We start from the raw sequence: 16,779 nt of genomic DNA on the forward strand, positions 1-16,779 counted from the left end.
AGGATGGTCGCTCACAGCATTCATGATGACGTAGATGATCACAGGCAGCATCTCGCTACCCAGCACACGCAGCTTCAGTGAATAATGCAGCGCTTTGGATGTTAAGACCCAAATCACCTAACTAAAACACTTCTGAAGATTGTATGAATTTTGTGGTTGCATGTGTGTGTTCAGCATGTGTGCGTTTGTTAATGTGGCTTTGGGGGGTCCATAAAGTCTTGCCGTTTCACTCGTAGTCATCTTTCACCTCACTGTGGCAGCCAACTCTGATCTTTTATTGATGCAGTTTTAAGGAGTGTGAATTATTGAGTGAAAGTCTTAATGCTCTGTGTGCTTTGGCATCCTTTCATATTCAAATAGGGGACTGGGGGGACAGACAAGCTCCCCAGACAGTAGTTCTATCTACTTTCTCTGCAAACTGTTTACATTACAGCCTCTGAAAGCCTTTTTACACAGGCGAGTAAAAGACTTTGCAGAGACAAAGGATTAAGAAAGGAGACAAAAAGCCAAAAGAAATGTCAAACTTGCTCTAAAGAGCCAAATGACAAAAGGAAGGAGGGAGCCTCTAAAAAGCTGAGTATGTCGTGCTGGGCAGATCAGTATCGTGTGCAATAACAATGACGATGACAGTAACAATGACTCAACACATACTCTTAAGGGACTGAAAAACACAGTCCAACAAAGATGGTGCCCAAGAAAACAACATATTCAGAATGGAAACACAAAAGCATCATCCCTAGATTATTTCGCAATAGATGAGTTTTACTATTTAAATACACACCTTGAAGCTTCATTTTCACTAAAATATTATGAATATAGAAACACTGAGTGTGCATCCAGTATGAGATGAGAAGATGTAATGTGGTGATCAAAATACCTGGAAACTACAGACTATCGTGCAATCTTCCCATTAAAAAGAAGTGACGGTCTTTCCTTCTTTCTATGCCCCTACTTCCAGCACCCTTGCGTGGACCACACCTATCTTCAAACCAGGCCTTCACTTTGATCTGAACCACACGTCTGTAAAGTTTCATGACTGCCCCTTGTACGATTATGATGCTATCGCCCTAACAAAATCTGTCGAGACAGACGGAAAGACTGAAACTCAAAACTCTTTCTGTTTTAGATCCCGCTAGGTGTCTAGAGGATCACATTTTGGCCACGATGACACACACAGACTCACAAGGTGAAAACAATACCAGCCAATCTTTTCCCGACTGGTAACAAGAGAATTAATTTTTTTTGTGAACCAACTGAACTGAAACACTTCTTGAAATGATTCGTTCATTTCTCAGTTCAGTGGAGTTCTCAGACACACTGAGCGATTCAAACCTGAACTGTCTCCAGTCGTGTCACTGCGTGGGAATAGTGAATGTTCAGTGATTCGTTCACTGGATATAGTAAACAGTGAATGTGAGTCCTGAGTGATAGACAGACGCTGAGTCGCTCAAATCCTCACCTCTCCTTCCTTCTCATGTCTTAAAAACCTCAAAGTTGGAAGTAGTACCATTTTTTTGATAATTAGATGTAGCAAATTGTACATACTATGGTTGGACCACAGCTTTTAGTTTTCAAACACCATCTTTATCCAACTGCATTCTCTGTCCTCAGTTCACTAGTTAGTGAGCCAAACTAAACGTTAGGCTTTCATTTCAGTGAGTGGGATACATGTGGTCAGAGCTCCAGTCAAGCATTGACAATTTGGTAAATAAATCTTTTGAACTTTTTTTAACCAACAAAAATCAGCAATTTAAGAAGAAATGGCAAACAAAAAAGTAACAAGAAAATTACCTGAAAATAGGCAAAAAACAAAGTAAAAAGACAAAGAGGCAAATCATCTGTGAAAAAAACTAGAAAAAACAGGTTGTTTTTATTTTACTTTTTACTGATTTATTACAATTTGCAGGTCATTTCTTGTTAAGTTGTTTAATTCCTTTTATGATTTTCAAAGGAAACCAATTTTCTGAACTTTTAAAGGTTTAAATGCTTGTGAAAGGCATCTGAACACAACACAAGAATACTGAGGTTTATGAAAGTTTATGAACAGATTCTAATGATTCAGTACACTGAAAAGAACCGCTTTACCTGTATCTGTTTCACAGCCCGGTTCACATGAGTAATCATGTTACAACAATATTTTATTTTCCACAAATATGTATCTCTTTTCTTAAAAATAAGCATATTCAAAACTTCTTTATTTCTTAATAATACACTAGAAAAGAGTATTTCACAGAACTATGTAAACTATTCCCTTTTTAACTGTAATGTTAAAATACTCTTTGCTTGACACAATTGCAGCATTTAAGTACAAAGAGTCTGCAGGACCTGCTATCACACAAACATAAGCAACCCTTCTGTTAGGGTTTGAATATTGTAGTATTGATTACTGAGGTATCGATTTGTTCATCCATACTTACCAGTTGGCTGGATGTCTGAATGTAATTCCAGCTGCAAGGCCAGCTGGCAAACGTTTCATCTTAGAAAGCTTTGAAAGCAGATCAAGCTTGCTAGTGCCAAATCTGCTGTTATGTCATACTATACCACCTTGTGATTAAAAACCTGCATCATTATATAACTTGTCCTTCCTAAGAGGCATTTATGAGAAGTTATGATGGAGGAAAATATGCTTAAATTGTGTTCTGTGTGAGACACCACCTTACATGTAATATGTATCTGTTTCGGGGTCTTCCATTTCAGTAATAAACTCTCTGTAACTATCATCCTATGCCAGAGTGCAGGAGGGAGCCAATAGGAGATGAGCAAAGAGAGAAAAAGAGATGATGTGTAATAAAGGCCAGAGCAACCAGGGAACCAGAGACATTGCAATTACATGGTCAGTTAATTTTCTAAATCAACAAGACTGAGAGTCTACAGCCATGCTAGTGGCTTTGTAAGATTAAATTTAGACACAGTGGTACTTTGACTACTATTCAAGGACAATGCTAACATGTTGTTGCTCAGAGGGTATAAAGTTTGTTATGTTGGCCATCTTAGTTCAGTAAATCCTGTTTTAAATATAAATTTTCCAACTAGCCACCATCAGCCTAACAACTGACATTTGCACTTAATTCACAGAGTTAGATGTGAAAATATGTTGTCTTTACATGCTGTTTTCACTCTATCTTTCAGTCGTTGTTGGCTAGTTGTTTGCAGTCCTGTAACATTATCCCCACCACTCTCAGTCGTCATCTTTCTCAGCTCAGTTGCCTGTTCCACCAAAGGAAACTGACCTCTGGTGGCTTGTACTGTGCACTACAATACATTGCCGCAATAGACCATCTCCATATCAGTTTAACATAAAGGGGAGAATATATATTTTCAATGTTATTTAAAAAATAACCTTGGCGGTTTCTAAATATCCATATATACCAAAATACCACGATACTGCCCAAATTTAATCTTTTCCAAATTATAATTGTTTACGTATTTCAGTCTGAACTCAAGCCTTGGACTGACTGTCAAAAGTCCAACATGGTGTGCCTGGTGGCTGAATTGGTAGGGCAGGCGCCCCATGTGCAGAGGCTATGTCCTTGCTGCAGCTGCCGTGGGTCTGATTCTGGCCTTGGCCCTTTGCTGTATGTCATCTCATCTCTCTCCCCCTTTCACACTAACGCTGTCCCTGCCTGAATAAAGGCAAAAAAGCCCCAAAAACAATATATATAAAAAGAAAATTCCAACATGGTCATCTTGAGAGCGACACTTTGCAACACTCTAATCAAATATTTATTCATGAATATGAATTGCACAATGATTACAAAGAAAGAACAAAGGAGGGGAGGAATTTACAGCATCTTTTAAAGTTTAGAAACACATACAAGGAATTTGATAAGGAAAATTAGCTGCTGCAATATGATAGACATGACGTGTGGCTTGTGTGTCTCTTTTTCTAGGCAAGGCGCCTTGTTTTATTCTCTCTGCAGGAGGTGTGGTCATGTGAACCCTCTTGTGGGGACTTTGAAAAGTACAGAAGCACAATAAGCAGTCCTTTCATTTCTGTCTTTCTCAGGCGGACGGGAAGGCAGTGGATGGTGGCCTGCTGCCTGATGCCAACGGGAAAGATCCGAACCCGGGTGGACAGACAGATGGCTCCAAGTGGCAGAAACCACGGCTCACACGTAAATCTCTGATGAAGTGTTGTCTCGTCAAGTGGATTATCGCCAGTACCACGCAACAAGGGCCAGGTACAGGCACATAAAGAGGTGCACCACCACTCTAACACAATAAACAGCAGCACAGTGTGCTGGATATCTGCATGATTGTGTGTGACAGCAGGGGGAGTGGGACTCAAAGCACAGCAGGCATTCAATCTCCTGCAACTACAGAATATATGAATTTTAAAGCATCTGCTCCATCCACAGTATATATCTGCTGTACATTCTCGCTGTTCTTTTCTTCAATTCACTGTTTACAGCACAAGCTTCACTCTTTACCAAACGCCACTTTATTTCAGTGGCTAATCTGTCAGCGAATGAGCTGCGGATGCTTTTGCTTTCACCTCTTATTCTGCTTCATAGAATTCAGTTTGATCCGCTCTGCTTTTCCTCCCCTTCTAAAACACTTGCTTTCCCTTTCTTTTCTGTCTCTATCACATGCAAACACACACTACCACAGCTTCACCTTCACAGAATTACAAGGAATTATTTCATCTGAAGGTCAAATAAAATAATTTATCATGAAATTAATCAATAATAAAATTAAACAACATAGAGCTTTGTACCACAAAAGAAGTGGCACACTCTTAAGATGCACAATGTCTTCCACTGACTGCCCCTACATGCCCCCCTTTTTTCTTGGTTTATCTAAATTATTGACACCGTCTTCTTGTGCGGGCAGACAGTGCAGACAGTCAGTTGTGTGCACACACTTGACACACAGCACAGACATTCATTTCTGCAGTCTGTTCAAGAAATATCCTATAATTCCTTTAATTTACTGTAAAACAGATTATTGTGATACTTTTATCACAAACACTGTGATGAGTGGACAAAATGTCTCCTGCAGCTTCCAGAAAGCACCTGCTGTTGTCATTTTACTGCTGACTTCTCTCTCTGCCAACTGACAGATGGTTGGCGCCATGAAAAGGACAGTGATGTAAACAGTAACAGGACAAACACTCTGATGGCTGAAAAACCATCAAACAGGCACATTATACAATATAATTAACAATTTATCTAATTTGAACTTCAGCAAGGAAATTGCACTCAATCATTTATCTATGAGGCCTTTACGTATATGTGCTGTAGGAAATATACTAAAACTTTTATCAGCATTACATTCTACAAGCTCAAATGCATCATTCTTCTTATTTAGTTCAATATTTATCCATCAGGAGTGCTGGTTACATGCTAAAATGTGAATATCTGTCAGGGGTTCCAGCAGATCTTCTCCACTTTTTAACAACTTGAACGCCATCTACTGGCCTGCAGACATTATAGCACCTGAGTGTCGCTGGCACCACTGTCTCTGTATAGTAGAAGGTGGTCTGCAGTCACTCACACATAGATGTAACTCCTGCAGAACCCCCAAAAATAAAAAGTACAAAACAATTAGGTGCTCCCACAGAAAAAAACAACTTTGACTTCAATACTAACATTTTATGCAACTTATTTTTTTTTTTTAACACATCAGTTTGCAGGATGACAACGGTGCAATCTATCTGGCAATGATGTAATCCAATGTAATCTATCTATTTATTGCTATGCTAAATAACTGTAATATGATTTGTAATTTATTTAAGAAGGGACAATGTACATTAATCCACAATTTAACAAATGTAAATGCACCAGAGTGAGTTTTCATCAGAATTCCGTTGCCTGATGTTAATAGGCATCCTAAAATAATTTAAAAAAATAGAAAACCAGCAGCACTCTATATAGTGATTAATGTGCAAATATAACTTTGTTTTAGCCAAAAACATAAATTCATATACCTATGTAAAACCACATCTTGCTATGTATTTCATAAATAAAATGTATACATTAAATACTAGTCTAGGAGGAGGAGGCCCAAATCAGGATTACTTTTAAATCCTTTCAATTCTCTCCATCTGTTAAATAAATCACCCAAATGTACTTCTGTTTTCCTGCTCCATCACTGTGAATTTTATCTTTTTGTTGTTGTTGTTGTTGTTCTTTAGTCAATTCTTTTCTTTTTCTCTTTGCTGATCTCGCCCCAGTATCATCCACAGTCTTGAGTGGCTCTCGCCTCACACTCATCTAGACAAATCTGTATTTTATGAAAGTCTTCAGTCTGAAAAGGGCATTTTGGGATTGCTATTGTAATTTAAGAACTGTGAGTTGGACTTGGTAATTGCAGCATATTGTATACTTCTGCGAAGTTTCTCTGTTACTGCATTTGAGCTGTTATCTGATTTGGTGCTAGTAAAGCAAACAAGGGGAGCGGCAATGTGTGATTTGGCCAAATATTTTGGATTTCAAAATGCAGAATAAATTCTCATTGTCACTGCTGCTGGGACTCCTTCACATCCTTCTCCCTGATAACTGTATACGGGAGGAGGCCAGCTGTTATATATATATAACATTATCAAGAGTGAAAATGTTTGTGCTTTGTGTCAAATTATATCAGTTTTTAAAATGAAAGTTATGGCTCTCTGTGAATGGCCTACAAATGATGGAAATAGTGTTATAAAAAAGCAATGAAGATTTAGAAACTGTGCTTGAAATGCAATTCAAAGTTTAGTGAAACCTTAATAAAAATAGTATGTGAGGGCAGGTGGAATCACCCTTTGCCTGATGCACGGTGTGTGAAGCCTCCAGAGAGGTAATTTCTCGCCAAAAATAAAATGCATCAAAATCAATAAAAGAGCTGAAAGTGTTCGCCATGAAAAAGTCTGAGGGATAGAGCAAAGTTCGGGGTGTTTAATTCAGTGACGAGAGCTGGTGTGACAGCTTTTGATAGATGGGCTTGAGCTCTGAGCTGTAATGTTGCTCTCACTGCAGTCATTAAAACCTGATGGTGAGACTGATGGCTGCACTGTCTGCATCTCTGCATGCTTAAGCCACCTCACTCTTGTCTGTATTTAATAGAAGAATGGGGATAGATCAGCACTTAGGGTGCATTAAACAGTATAATGCTGCATTATTTTTATGGTAGGCGAGTTCCCACATGAGCTCATACATCTTGCATGTTCTGTAATGGCTGAGTGTGTTTCTGTCTGGTGAGGTAGGTTTAACCCACACTTCGAACACACTGCAAAAAAATCCATATTTGTATGCAAAGGGTAACTAGTTGAACTATTTTATCAGGTGGGTGATCCATCAGTTTACACTCTGCTGACTCATATCAGCCAAAGTTAGCCATATTATTAGGGAGGTTATTTTAGTTTGTCCAATGCATGACTCAAAATGACAAGATACCAGCACTCCAAAAACACAAAATAGGGAACTGCACCTGCTATTTCCATGACCTAGGAAAGTTTAATCATTTTTTGTGAACATGAGTTACTCTCTCTGAAAGCCAGAAAGCAGAGAAGTCTCAAACTTGTGATGTGTGTGAAGTGTGATGTCTGGAGCTGCTCCAGGAGCCTGATTTGTGGACTCACAGAGCGTTTTCAGTTCCCTCTTAAAAAAGAACATTTAATTGTTGAACAGCTAAACCTCAAACTTTATTTCACATCAGGAGAACAGGATTAATCCAGTTGGGGGGCAAGACTTGAAAAAAGTCTGGTGGCTTTGAGATAACAGCTTCAGTTCCCCGTTGTAACGGACTGTCTTGACAGCAAGATAAAGTGGTGGAAGTCTTTGAAACATACTGTGCACTTAAACTGGTGTTTTGGGTGTTTTGTTTAGTTTTTTTAGTTTGCACAGTGCCGTTTGATTTCATGTATGTGACGTGGGGGGTTTTCTAACCGGAAGTTATTGTATACAAACATTATGATTACATCTATTCTTTGAACATTTCCCTATCTGATCTCAGTGTCATCTGTAACATCTTTTTTAATGAATCATCTATGGAGCAGCTCCAGACTTTATACCCTATGACATCACAAACTGGAGTTTTTTATTTATATTTTTTGGGAGAGATTTGTTCATGTTCACTAATATTTTTGGACTGTCTTAGACCATTTGCCCAATATAAGAGAATTTCCATGGGAGAGGGTGATTTGACGTGATGTATCCGCCTGAGTCTAACGTCATTTTAAGTCTGCATTAATGCGTAACAATGCCAACATACCCAATTTGCCAGGATTTCAAAACTGGACTGAGCAAGTAAAACCTCCCTACGATGTCAGCGATATTGAGATGCATGTCGATTTAGAATGACTTCGATAGCAGCATATATGTTGTCTTTGGTTATCTCTTTCTGAGATGTTGATTGTAGGCATACAGTTGCTCTTTAGGAACACTGCAACCGTAGTATCGAATCATTTTGTATTTTTGGAGTGGCATCATCCCAGTTCATTAGTTATCTCAGTAGCTGTTTGAGTCAGACATTAAGGACGAGTCCATTTACATAAACCCTCCCTGGCTATCGAAATGCATTTCTGGCCCGCTTTCTCTCCCTCTTCTAAGACCAATATTTTACCTCTCGACAATTGATTCGCCCTCCGCCCCCCTTTGTACTTTAACTGAGTCCATTATGTTGTGCAGAGTCATCAGCTGTGAACTATACTCATATTCTTCTTCACTCTCATTGTCCTCCGGCACATTATAATCATGCAAACACTCACTCCTGCTTTAACAAAAAGTGAAAAAGTACTTTTAGACCAGCGATGCTCTGCATGCAGAGCATTTTACAGAAGCTCCAAATTGACCTCTGAGGTGTGCAGCTCGCCTTTGCAGCACAGATATGATTCACTTCGACTTTACTATTCTTAACTACAATGTCATAAACGAAGCACCGTTTTTACAGTCACAACGGTCACAGTGTTTTTCAGCTCTGAGTGAATCCTCCTGAGTTATTGACCGCGTGTATGGCTGAACGAGCGAGTAGACACAAGCAGCGCCACACAGGGCAGGGCAGGCTCCTTCATTCTAAGTGCTGTTCATATCCCAGCCATCAGCGGATGTGGATCAATGCTTGGTTTTACAGCTTTGCATCCTTGAAATGACTGAGCAAATAAAGACAGCTCAGACTGTCAATCAGAGACTATTAGTAAAGAAATTCCTTCAGTAACAACCCCTCCCTTACCAACCTCAAACACACACACACACGCACAGATGCACACAGCTCAGGATGGAGTGAGAGGAGATGGAGAGTAGGGGGTGGAGCCCCGGAGTTGATGGAGTTGTGGGAGAGATCCTAAAATGAACTGGCCAGGAGGTAAAATGCCGGCGATTAGTAACAGAGATATGCGTGTGGAGGAAGCTTTGGATCATTCTGGGAGATTAAGTCTTTATGAATTTCTTTGCACATGATGGACTTTGAATCTGTTTACTTAAAGGAGTATGCTTTGCGGGCAATTTTTTTTTGTCTTAACTGGTCAGTGGTTTAAGTCTGGGGTTTCATTTAAGTGAATAAAGCTGCTGATGCCTGTGCAAAAACACTGATAAAAAGGACACGGCAGAAGGAGGTTGAGATTTTTTTGAAAGGGGCTTTTGCACAGGCGATATCTAATGCAAGGCAACAATGGGATTGGATGGCATGGAAGTGATTGCCATTGTTGTTGTCATCGGACTGTTTGTTGTCGTGCTCAAACAGTTTGGGGTTTGGGAACCTTTGTCCCTGGAAGGTAAGACATAATGAGATGCTTGTTTGTGTAAAACTTTGTCTATGGTGTTTGTGCAGCTTTGGAGCAACAATCCTGTTAAATGATCTTGTTATTTGAATTCGTCAATTCGATTAGTGATGCTGAAATAATGAGTAAGTGCAGTCACACAAACTGGCTGTAAAATATTAAAGGATAAGTTCACATTTTTACATTTAATGTACATTGAACAAGTTTTTGGGGCCTGCAATTGGTTATCTTGTTCTTTTGTTGTACTTTTGTTTTTTTAATGTTTTTAAAAATGTGAACTATCCTGTAATCATTTGCTCTCTGTGTTGGTAGATTCTGGTAGCTTGGAGATAGCTTGTAACTAAATATTTTAACAGTTTTGCAACTTTCTTCTTCCCCTCTCATTATTCATCTCTTGCTGTCTTTTTCAACTTTCCATTTGCATTTTTGCTCTTGTAAAGATGGTGAGTATCTCTGGTGGTATCCCTCAGCACATTATTATTAAATTTAATATCTTCCCACCAAGGGCTGGGCAATATAAGGATATTGTGGTGATGTATATCGTCTTAGATGTTGTAATATCATAAGTTACATTCTTTACTGGGTTTAAAGGCTGTATTGTGGTAAAGTTTTGTAATTTTCCTGAATACACCAGACTGTTCAAGTTGTTCTTTTAACTGCCTTTACCATGTGGTCATCATTTCCACATTAGTCGTGTTTTTTGTTTTTTTTTAAATAATTGTGTAAATATTTTTGGGGAAAAAAAACAACAGTCAACTCTACAATACGGTCACAGTATTAATATTAAGGTTTTGGTCAAAATATTTTGATATCTGTTTTTCTCCATATTGCCCAGCCCTACATGCCAGCTGTCTCTGTAAAATACATTTTATACTTTTTTTTTTTAATTGAACTTTGGGGTACCCAAGTAGTTCACTCAGTACAAAGTGTACCATCAAGATGAAATCCTTACTGCAGCGGCCTGGGTTTGAATGCGGCCCAGGCACTTCACTGCACGGCATCCCCTCTCTCTCCCCTGCCTTTTCTGACTATCTTTCGTTGTCAAATAAAACAGAAATGCCCCCAAAAATATTATTATTATTTATTTATTTATTTATTTCTACAAAACTTTTTTGTCCCTTTGGCTAATATAACAAACTTGTCAAACACGGGTTTTACTGATCGGGTTAACTATGGCTGCATTAAATTCATGTGATGTGGTGCATAATGATGCAAATACTTCATCAATGTTAATTAGTGACACCTGTGATTATATGGCAAGTCAAGCTGTGGCAAGCTGTGTCTGAAATCACTCCCCAATTGCTACGTACTTATTTTTTTATATATCGGAACTATTAGTGTGAAATTTAGGCCCTAATGACCTCAATAATGACCACAATTCATCAAAAAAAAGTAGACTGTTTGTCAAATCATAGCCTCTAACCATCCTAACCACCTCTTCTCCCACTGCTGTGCAAAAAAATATTTTCTGCAAAAAAAACAACAACAACAACAACAGAAATGTGGAATTGCAGCTGTCAGTTCAAGAACAAAATGATAATGATTCATGTCAAAAAATCTAATTCCTTACCATGTAGAGTTCATTACTGTGTATTGTTTAGGAACAGGCAATGAGTGACAGAGGGGGTTATTTTGGACACATTTAAAACGGTCTTTTTTTCCTTAACAAACTGCTCTTACCCGCCTATACTGTGTATCTGCATATTTCCAATACCGCTCTTATTTCAGATAGCTTCAAGGTCCTATTATGCTTTTTTCTTTTCTTTCAAAAAATGTCTGCACATCATTCCCTTTAATCTTCTTTTTTCATATTTAACGAATACTGTTCATATTTCTCACCCTCCTTTTTATCTCTGACCCATTTCCTTGTCTCACTTTTCCTTCTTTTCCTTCAAATCTATATTTTGTTTCTGTAAAGATGGTGAGCATTTTGAGTTATTTGCTTTTTTTTTTGCCTCCCATCTAATCTGATTTTCCAGTATTTTCAACTCCTCCCCTCCCTTTGTTTTTTCTTTCTTTCTTGTCTTACTGCTATGTCCTCCCTCTTTTCTTCCTCCCCCTCTTTCCTGCCCCACCCCTGTTTTCTCTTGTTTCCCGCTGACAGACAGCTGTGACAGCGACCTTGAACTCTCCATGGTGCGTCACCAACCTGAGGGCCTCGATCAGCTCCAAGCCCAGACGCAGTTCACCAGAAAGGAGCTCCAGTCGCTTTACAGAGGCTTCAAAAATGTATGAAAACAGTGAGCACAGTCAGGGGTAGCTGTTCATTCAAAAAACCTCCCAAGTGGTTTTTATATCTGAACGAATGAGCCCTCATCTTTGCAAATATTGCTGTTTGTTGTATCGTTAACAATAGTAATAGGAGCTCAGGGCTGTAGTTGAGACTAAACAGGAACTAAACCAAAATTTAACTAAACCAGAATTTTTTTAACCTTTATATGATTGTTGAACAACTCCCTCTGGAAAAAAAAAATAGCATTAATCTGTTGCCTCTACTCTTCTGTAAAGGCTGTCCACAAGATTTGGGGACCTGACTAGGAATATGTAACACAGTATTTACTTGAAGATGTAAAATTATCAGTAATTTGCCTCAAACATCAGAAGAAAGTCTTATTTTACTAAAAAAAAAAACTTTGTTGGTACTGTTGATGTTTTTCCTCTCTATTTTCTATCTTTTTTTTCTGATTTATTTTGTGACATAAGTAAATCATTGGTCTCAGTCATAAATTTAAGAATGGAAGAATCTGTAGATTGTTATGGTCTAATTTATTGTACCCTCCAAGATAGCCACTGACGTTAGTAGACGTTAATATTAGCTGAATGTAGGTTGTGATGTCAGGTGACCAAAATTCCATTTCAAGACATCTAATAACAATTTTACATAGAATACTGATGATAGACGATACAGATGCCAAAGTCGAATTGACTTAGAAAACCGACATTAAGTTGTGAGGTAAAGAGAACAAAACCCAGTGTCTGCAAAATGTGATAATGTTAAGGTCCACGCAACGTGAATTTCTGATTTCATAAAAACCCAGTGTACAAAATTATCACGCCAGCCTATGCACATGTGCCATGAGGTTTTTTTATTGCTTGACTGCTCTGGAGTAACTGCATTGTCGATATTTATAAAGAAAAAGCTCAAAAGTACAAAGTGAAAATTTTCCTTGTGTTGGTAATAAAATTTTTGGATATTCTCCTCCTCTTGTCCTCTAGTGGCCATTAACTTGCTCTGCCAAAACAAATAACACAAACTTTAAAAGCCAATCTCTTATAAATATCTTTTATAATAATGCAAGAACTCGCTTAAATATTTTAAATGTTTGTCTTTCAATAGGAATGTCCCAGTGGGCTGGTGGATGAGGAAACTTTCAAGACCATTTACTCACAGTTTTTCCCTCAAGGAGGTACAGTATGTAACTAATAAACTGGAATCACATAAGCATATTAAAGGCTGCCTCGCTCATTCAGTCTGCTGTTATTTGTAAGTCTTGCTACTGTTTGACATAGCAAGCTTCATTTCACAAGTTAATTAAAAATGCTGGAACAACCAAAATTAAGATGGTTAATCCTCATTAACACTAATATTTTAATCAATCTTTGGTTCCATAATTACAGTTTGTGTGAAGTGAAAGAAAAAGGTGTATTGCAATTCATCAATTCGAGTTCATTTCCAACGCCGCATATTTATTATTTGTTCTCAGATGCAACCACGTATGCACATTTCTTGTTCAACGCATTTGACATGGACAGAAATGGCTCCATCCGCTTTGAGGTGAATATATCAGGGACTGCATGTTTGTTGGCGTGTAATCATGGCTGGTAAGTTCATTGTCTTTGGTTTAAACAAAGATAATAATGAAACTTCTTTTTGCTTTTACAGGACTTTGTGATCGGTTTGTCTGTGTTGCTTAGAGGCTCTGTTACAGAGAAGCTGCGATGGGCATTCAACCTGTATGACATCAACAAAGACGGCTACATTACTAAAGAGGTATGTCAAAGAAACAATTCTCATTTATGAAAAACCTATTGCCGTGTCTTCTTTCATGCAAATGTATGTATATGTCTCTCTGGTTTCCTGCAGGAAATGATGGCAATAATGACATCCATTTATGACATGATGGGCAGGTATACCTTACCAAGTGTACGAGACGATTCTCCCTCTGAGCATGTAGAGAAATTCTTCCAGGTATGTTATCTCTGCAACCACTAAACCAAACATCATCTTTGGCATTTAAATGCATATTATTACATCAAGATATGATACTAATGAAAAGAAATAATTTTTTTTGAGAGAATAATGAGACAAAGTGTGTCCTTTACATGGCCTGACATTTTTCAGAAAATGGATCGGAACAGAGATGGAGTGGTGACTATTGATGAATTCATAGAAACCTGCCAAAAGGTAAACCTAACGTCAAACTTGCCACATGCTTACTTACAGAGTTCACACAGATGTGTACACTAACAAGACTTTTTTTAACACAATCATCAGAAAAATGCTGGCATATACAGTACATTTCTGCATACCATGGATACAGTGTACATTATTATGTATCAGAAACCTTACGTTTCAACAAGGCTATAGTTAAAGACATATTACTAAATGAGGGACCTCACATAAAACTGTCTGTCTCTGCGATAGAAAGACAAATATCTTTAAAATTTGTGCTAGAGGTGACTAGAGAAAAAAGAGAAAAAAGACTTCTGCATTCACTTTTGTTCAAGAGGTAGTAAACCTACAATGACCAGAATGCACTGTGCCACATCAGACCAATCAACGCTCCTGTTGCTGGATGATGTCATGCAGATTCATCCATCCCGTACAATGGCAGCCAGCTGGTAGCAAACAATCTCTTATTTCAGTTAAACAGGGCATCAAAATATGTTTCTGGAAACACTTTAGGAGAGGAAGTAAGCAGTGCAGTAACATGATCTTGATTTATGTTCGATCAACACTGCCTAGTTTTACCTTTTGATGGGATTTAATGGGATTTAAAACCCATTTTTGGACTTGCTTTTATGTGATGTTGTTCTTTATTTATTTTCATATATTTTATTTCCTTTTATTTGTGCATTTATTGCTTTTGTTGCTTTTGTCATTTTTGGTCTATTTGTTTGTAGTATTTGATAATGTCATTTTGCATCCTGCATCTAGCATTAATTTTCCTCTTGTTTTAATTTTATACTAGCTCGACCCTGGTGTCCTCTCGCTTGTGTTCAGTAGGAGTTTATGGCTTTCTGTTGTTGTATTGCCATCTGTGTATCCCATTTCTGCTTTTGCTTTGTTTATCACATTGTAAACTCAGTTTTTTAAGGTGATATAAAAATATATTTGTTATTATTATTATAATTAGTGGTAGTAGTAATAGTATTAGCAGTAGTAGTAATGGTGTTACTAGCAGCGGTAGTGCATGTAACATGCAAATGCAACATTTTTGTGACTGGGCTGCATTTTCTCCTCTGTTTTCCCAACAGGATGAAAATATAATGGCTTCCATGCAGCTCTTTGAGAACGTCATTTAGAAGCTGCAGAGGTACGTGGATCAGTAATGCTGCATAGTACTTCCAGCTAACAGCTTCCGGGCCTGAAAAAACTTAATTCTCCCTGAAAAGAAAAACTGGGTCGTGTAACACATTTGACACATTTTAATACAAAGTGGAGAACACTTATTATTTTTCCTATCAAACAACTGTTCTATGCAGAGAAATGTGCAGAATTCACCAAATCACTTGAGAAAAAAAAATTTCTTTGCATGACAATTTTTGTTTTGCACGGGAAATGTGAGAAATCATTATCAGATGAGCATGCATGCTTGCCCAACATTTAAAAGCATGTAATGCTAACCACATTGACCACAAAGAACGGGATTTACTGACAAACGCTGAAATTTGGGGGAAAAAAGACTTTGTTACTGTATTATACTGTAAAGAAAAAAAATTGGTTTCTAAGTTCTTTCATTTTTTTATGTATCGTTGTCATGTTGACCTAAAACCTGCTGAGATAAACCATCACAAATGATAAATCTATTGAATATCTTCTTTTTTTCCCACATCACACAAGCAGATTTGTGAAAGTAGTGGGATGTCCACTTTCAAAATAAAATACAGAATAAAGTGTAATATTTACCCCCATGTAACTTTTCATATCTATAGCAAATGATTATGCCAAATGTGTTGCATTATATATTTGAAGTTATACTTGTAAAGCTCAAAAAGCAAGAAAGCAAAGTTCTGTTCCACTTTCTGCATCTCGTGTCATGGAAAATTCAATGTGTTAAGGCAAGTGATATGAACAAACGGATAATTGTCCAAAATGTGCCCTCAAGCAGATCTAAAAAAATGTCCACAAAAATGTCATCAGGTCTTTTACCACTCCTGCTTCTCTGAACAATCCTCTCTCTTGTCCTACAGCCTCTGGGCTCTCTAACTTTTAAAAAGCATCACAGGCTTAAACTGTGACACAAAACAGTAAAATTCTTAAGGCAAGCCGTCACCGGCTGCTGTGCTTTGTGTTCAGATAATTGACTCTATTTTTGTTTGACATAATGACATTTCCCATTCATAAACAAGTGTGTTCTTCATACTGATAAATAGAAACTTGCCCCTCTGAACCAAACGTCTTTCTTCTTCCCAAAAAGCCTTTGCTCTGGCTAGTCAGGGTTTCTTGGCCTTCCACACACTGCAAAAATTAAGTTTTAACTAAAACAAGTTTGTGTCCAGCCCATGTAACAGTGCTTTCTATCTTAATCGACTTTTTAATTGGAATTACATTGCTAGGCAACAGCCAACCCCCTCTCATTCCTAACTTGTAAGATGATGCCATTTGGTCAGTGATTTCGCTGTCAGACTCAGATACAAAAAGACAGCACCAGTAAGCACTCCCAGTTATTGGGTGTGCCTTTTACAGCAATATGTTAATGCCGGGGTCCAACAAACTCTGGACCTTAACCCAGGAGCCCGCTGTTTGCTCCCTGCTTCAGTTTTGAGTCAAACCATGATGTTTTTTTTTTTTAACCCTAACCATATGCTTTTGTTGCACAAGGAAATAAACGCAAATACGAGGCCTTTTACCATAGCTG

The 16,779-nt window shown here is 38.0% G+C and overlaps 1 protein-coding gene across 3 annotated transcripts in view; it reads left to right on the forward strand.

Annotated features, from left to right (window-relative positions):
- LOC121960207 (calsenilin-like) overlaps positions 1–15,820 on the forward strand; it is a 23,868-nt gene extending 8,048 nt beyond the window's left edge. For 2 of the 3 annotated variants that reach the window (XM_088071252.1, XM_042509826.2), the window contains 8 exons: positions 4,007–4,181; positions 11,802–11,926; positions 13,035–13,104; positions 13,402–13,472; positions 13,581–13,688; positions 13,782–13,886; positions 14,040–14,102; positions 15,176–15,820. In XM_088071252.1, coding sequence (XP_087927378.1) covers positions 4,007–4,181; positions 11,802–11,926; positions 13,035–13,104; positions 13,402–13,472; positions 13,581–13,688; positions 13,782–13,886; positions 14,040–14,102; positions 15,176–15,223 — 765 coding nt within the window. In that variant the 3' untranslated portion in view covers positions 15,224–15,820. Of the gene's footprint in view, positions 1–4,006; positions 4,182–8,787; positions 9,692–11,801; positions 11,927–13,034; positions 13,105–13,401; positions 13,473–13,580; positions 13,689–13,781; positions 13,887–14,039; positions 14,103–15,175 lie in introns of those variants that run through there. The other variant, XM_088071253.1, reaches the window with a different exon arrangement.
- The last annotated feature ends 959 nt before the right edge of the window (positions 15,821–16,779 follow it).

Source organism: Plectropomus leopardus, chromosome 20, assembly GCF_026936395.1.
Source record: "Plectropomus leopardus strain MGB_pleo_1.0 chromosome 20, ASM2693639v1, whole genome shotgun sequence".
NCBI lineage: Eukaryota > Metazoa > Chordata > Actinopteri > Perciformes > Serranidae > Plectropomus > Plectropomus leopardus.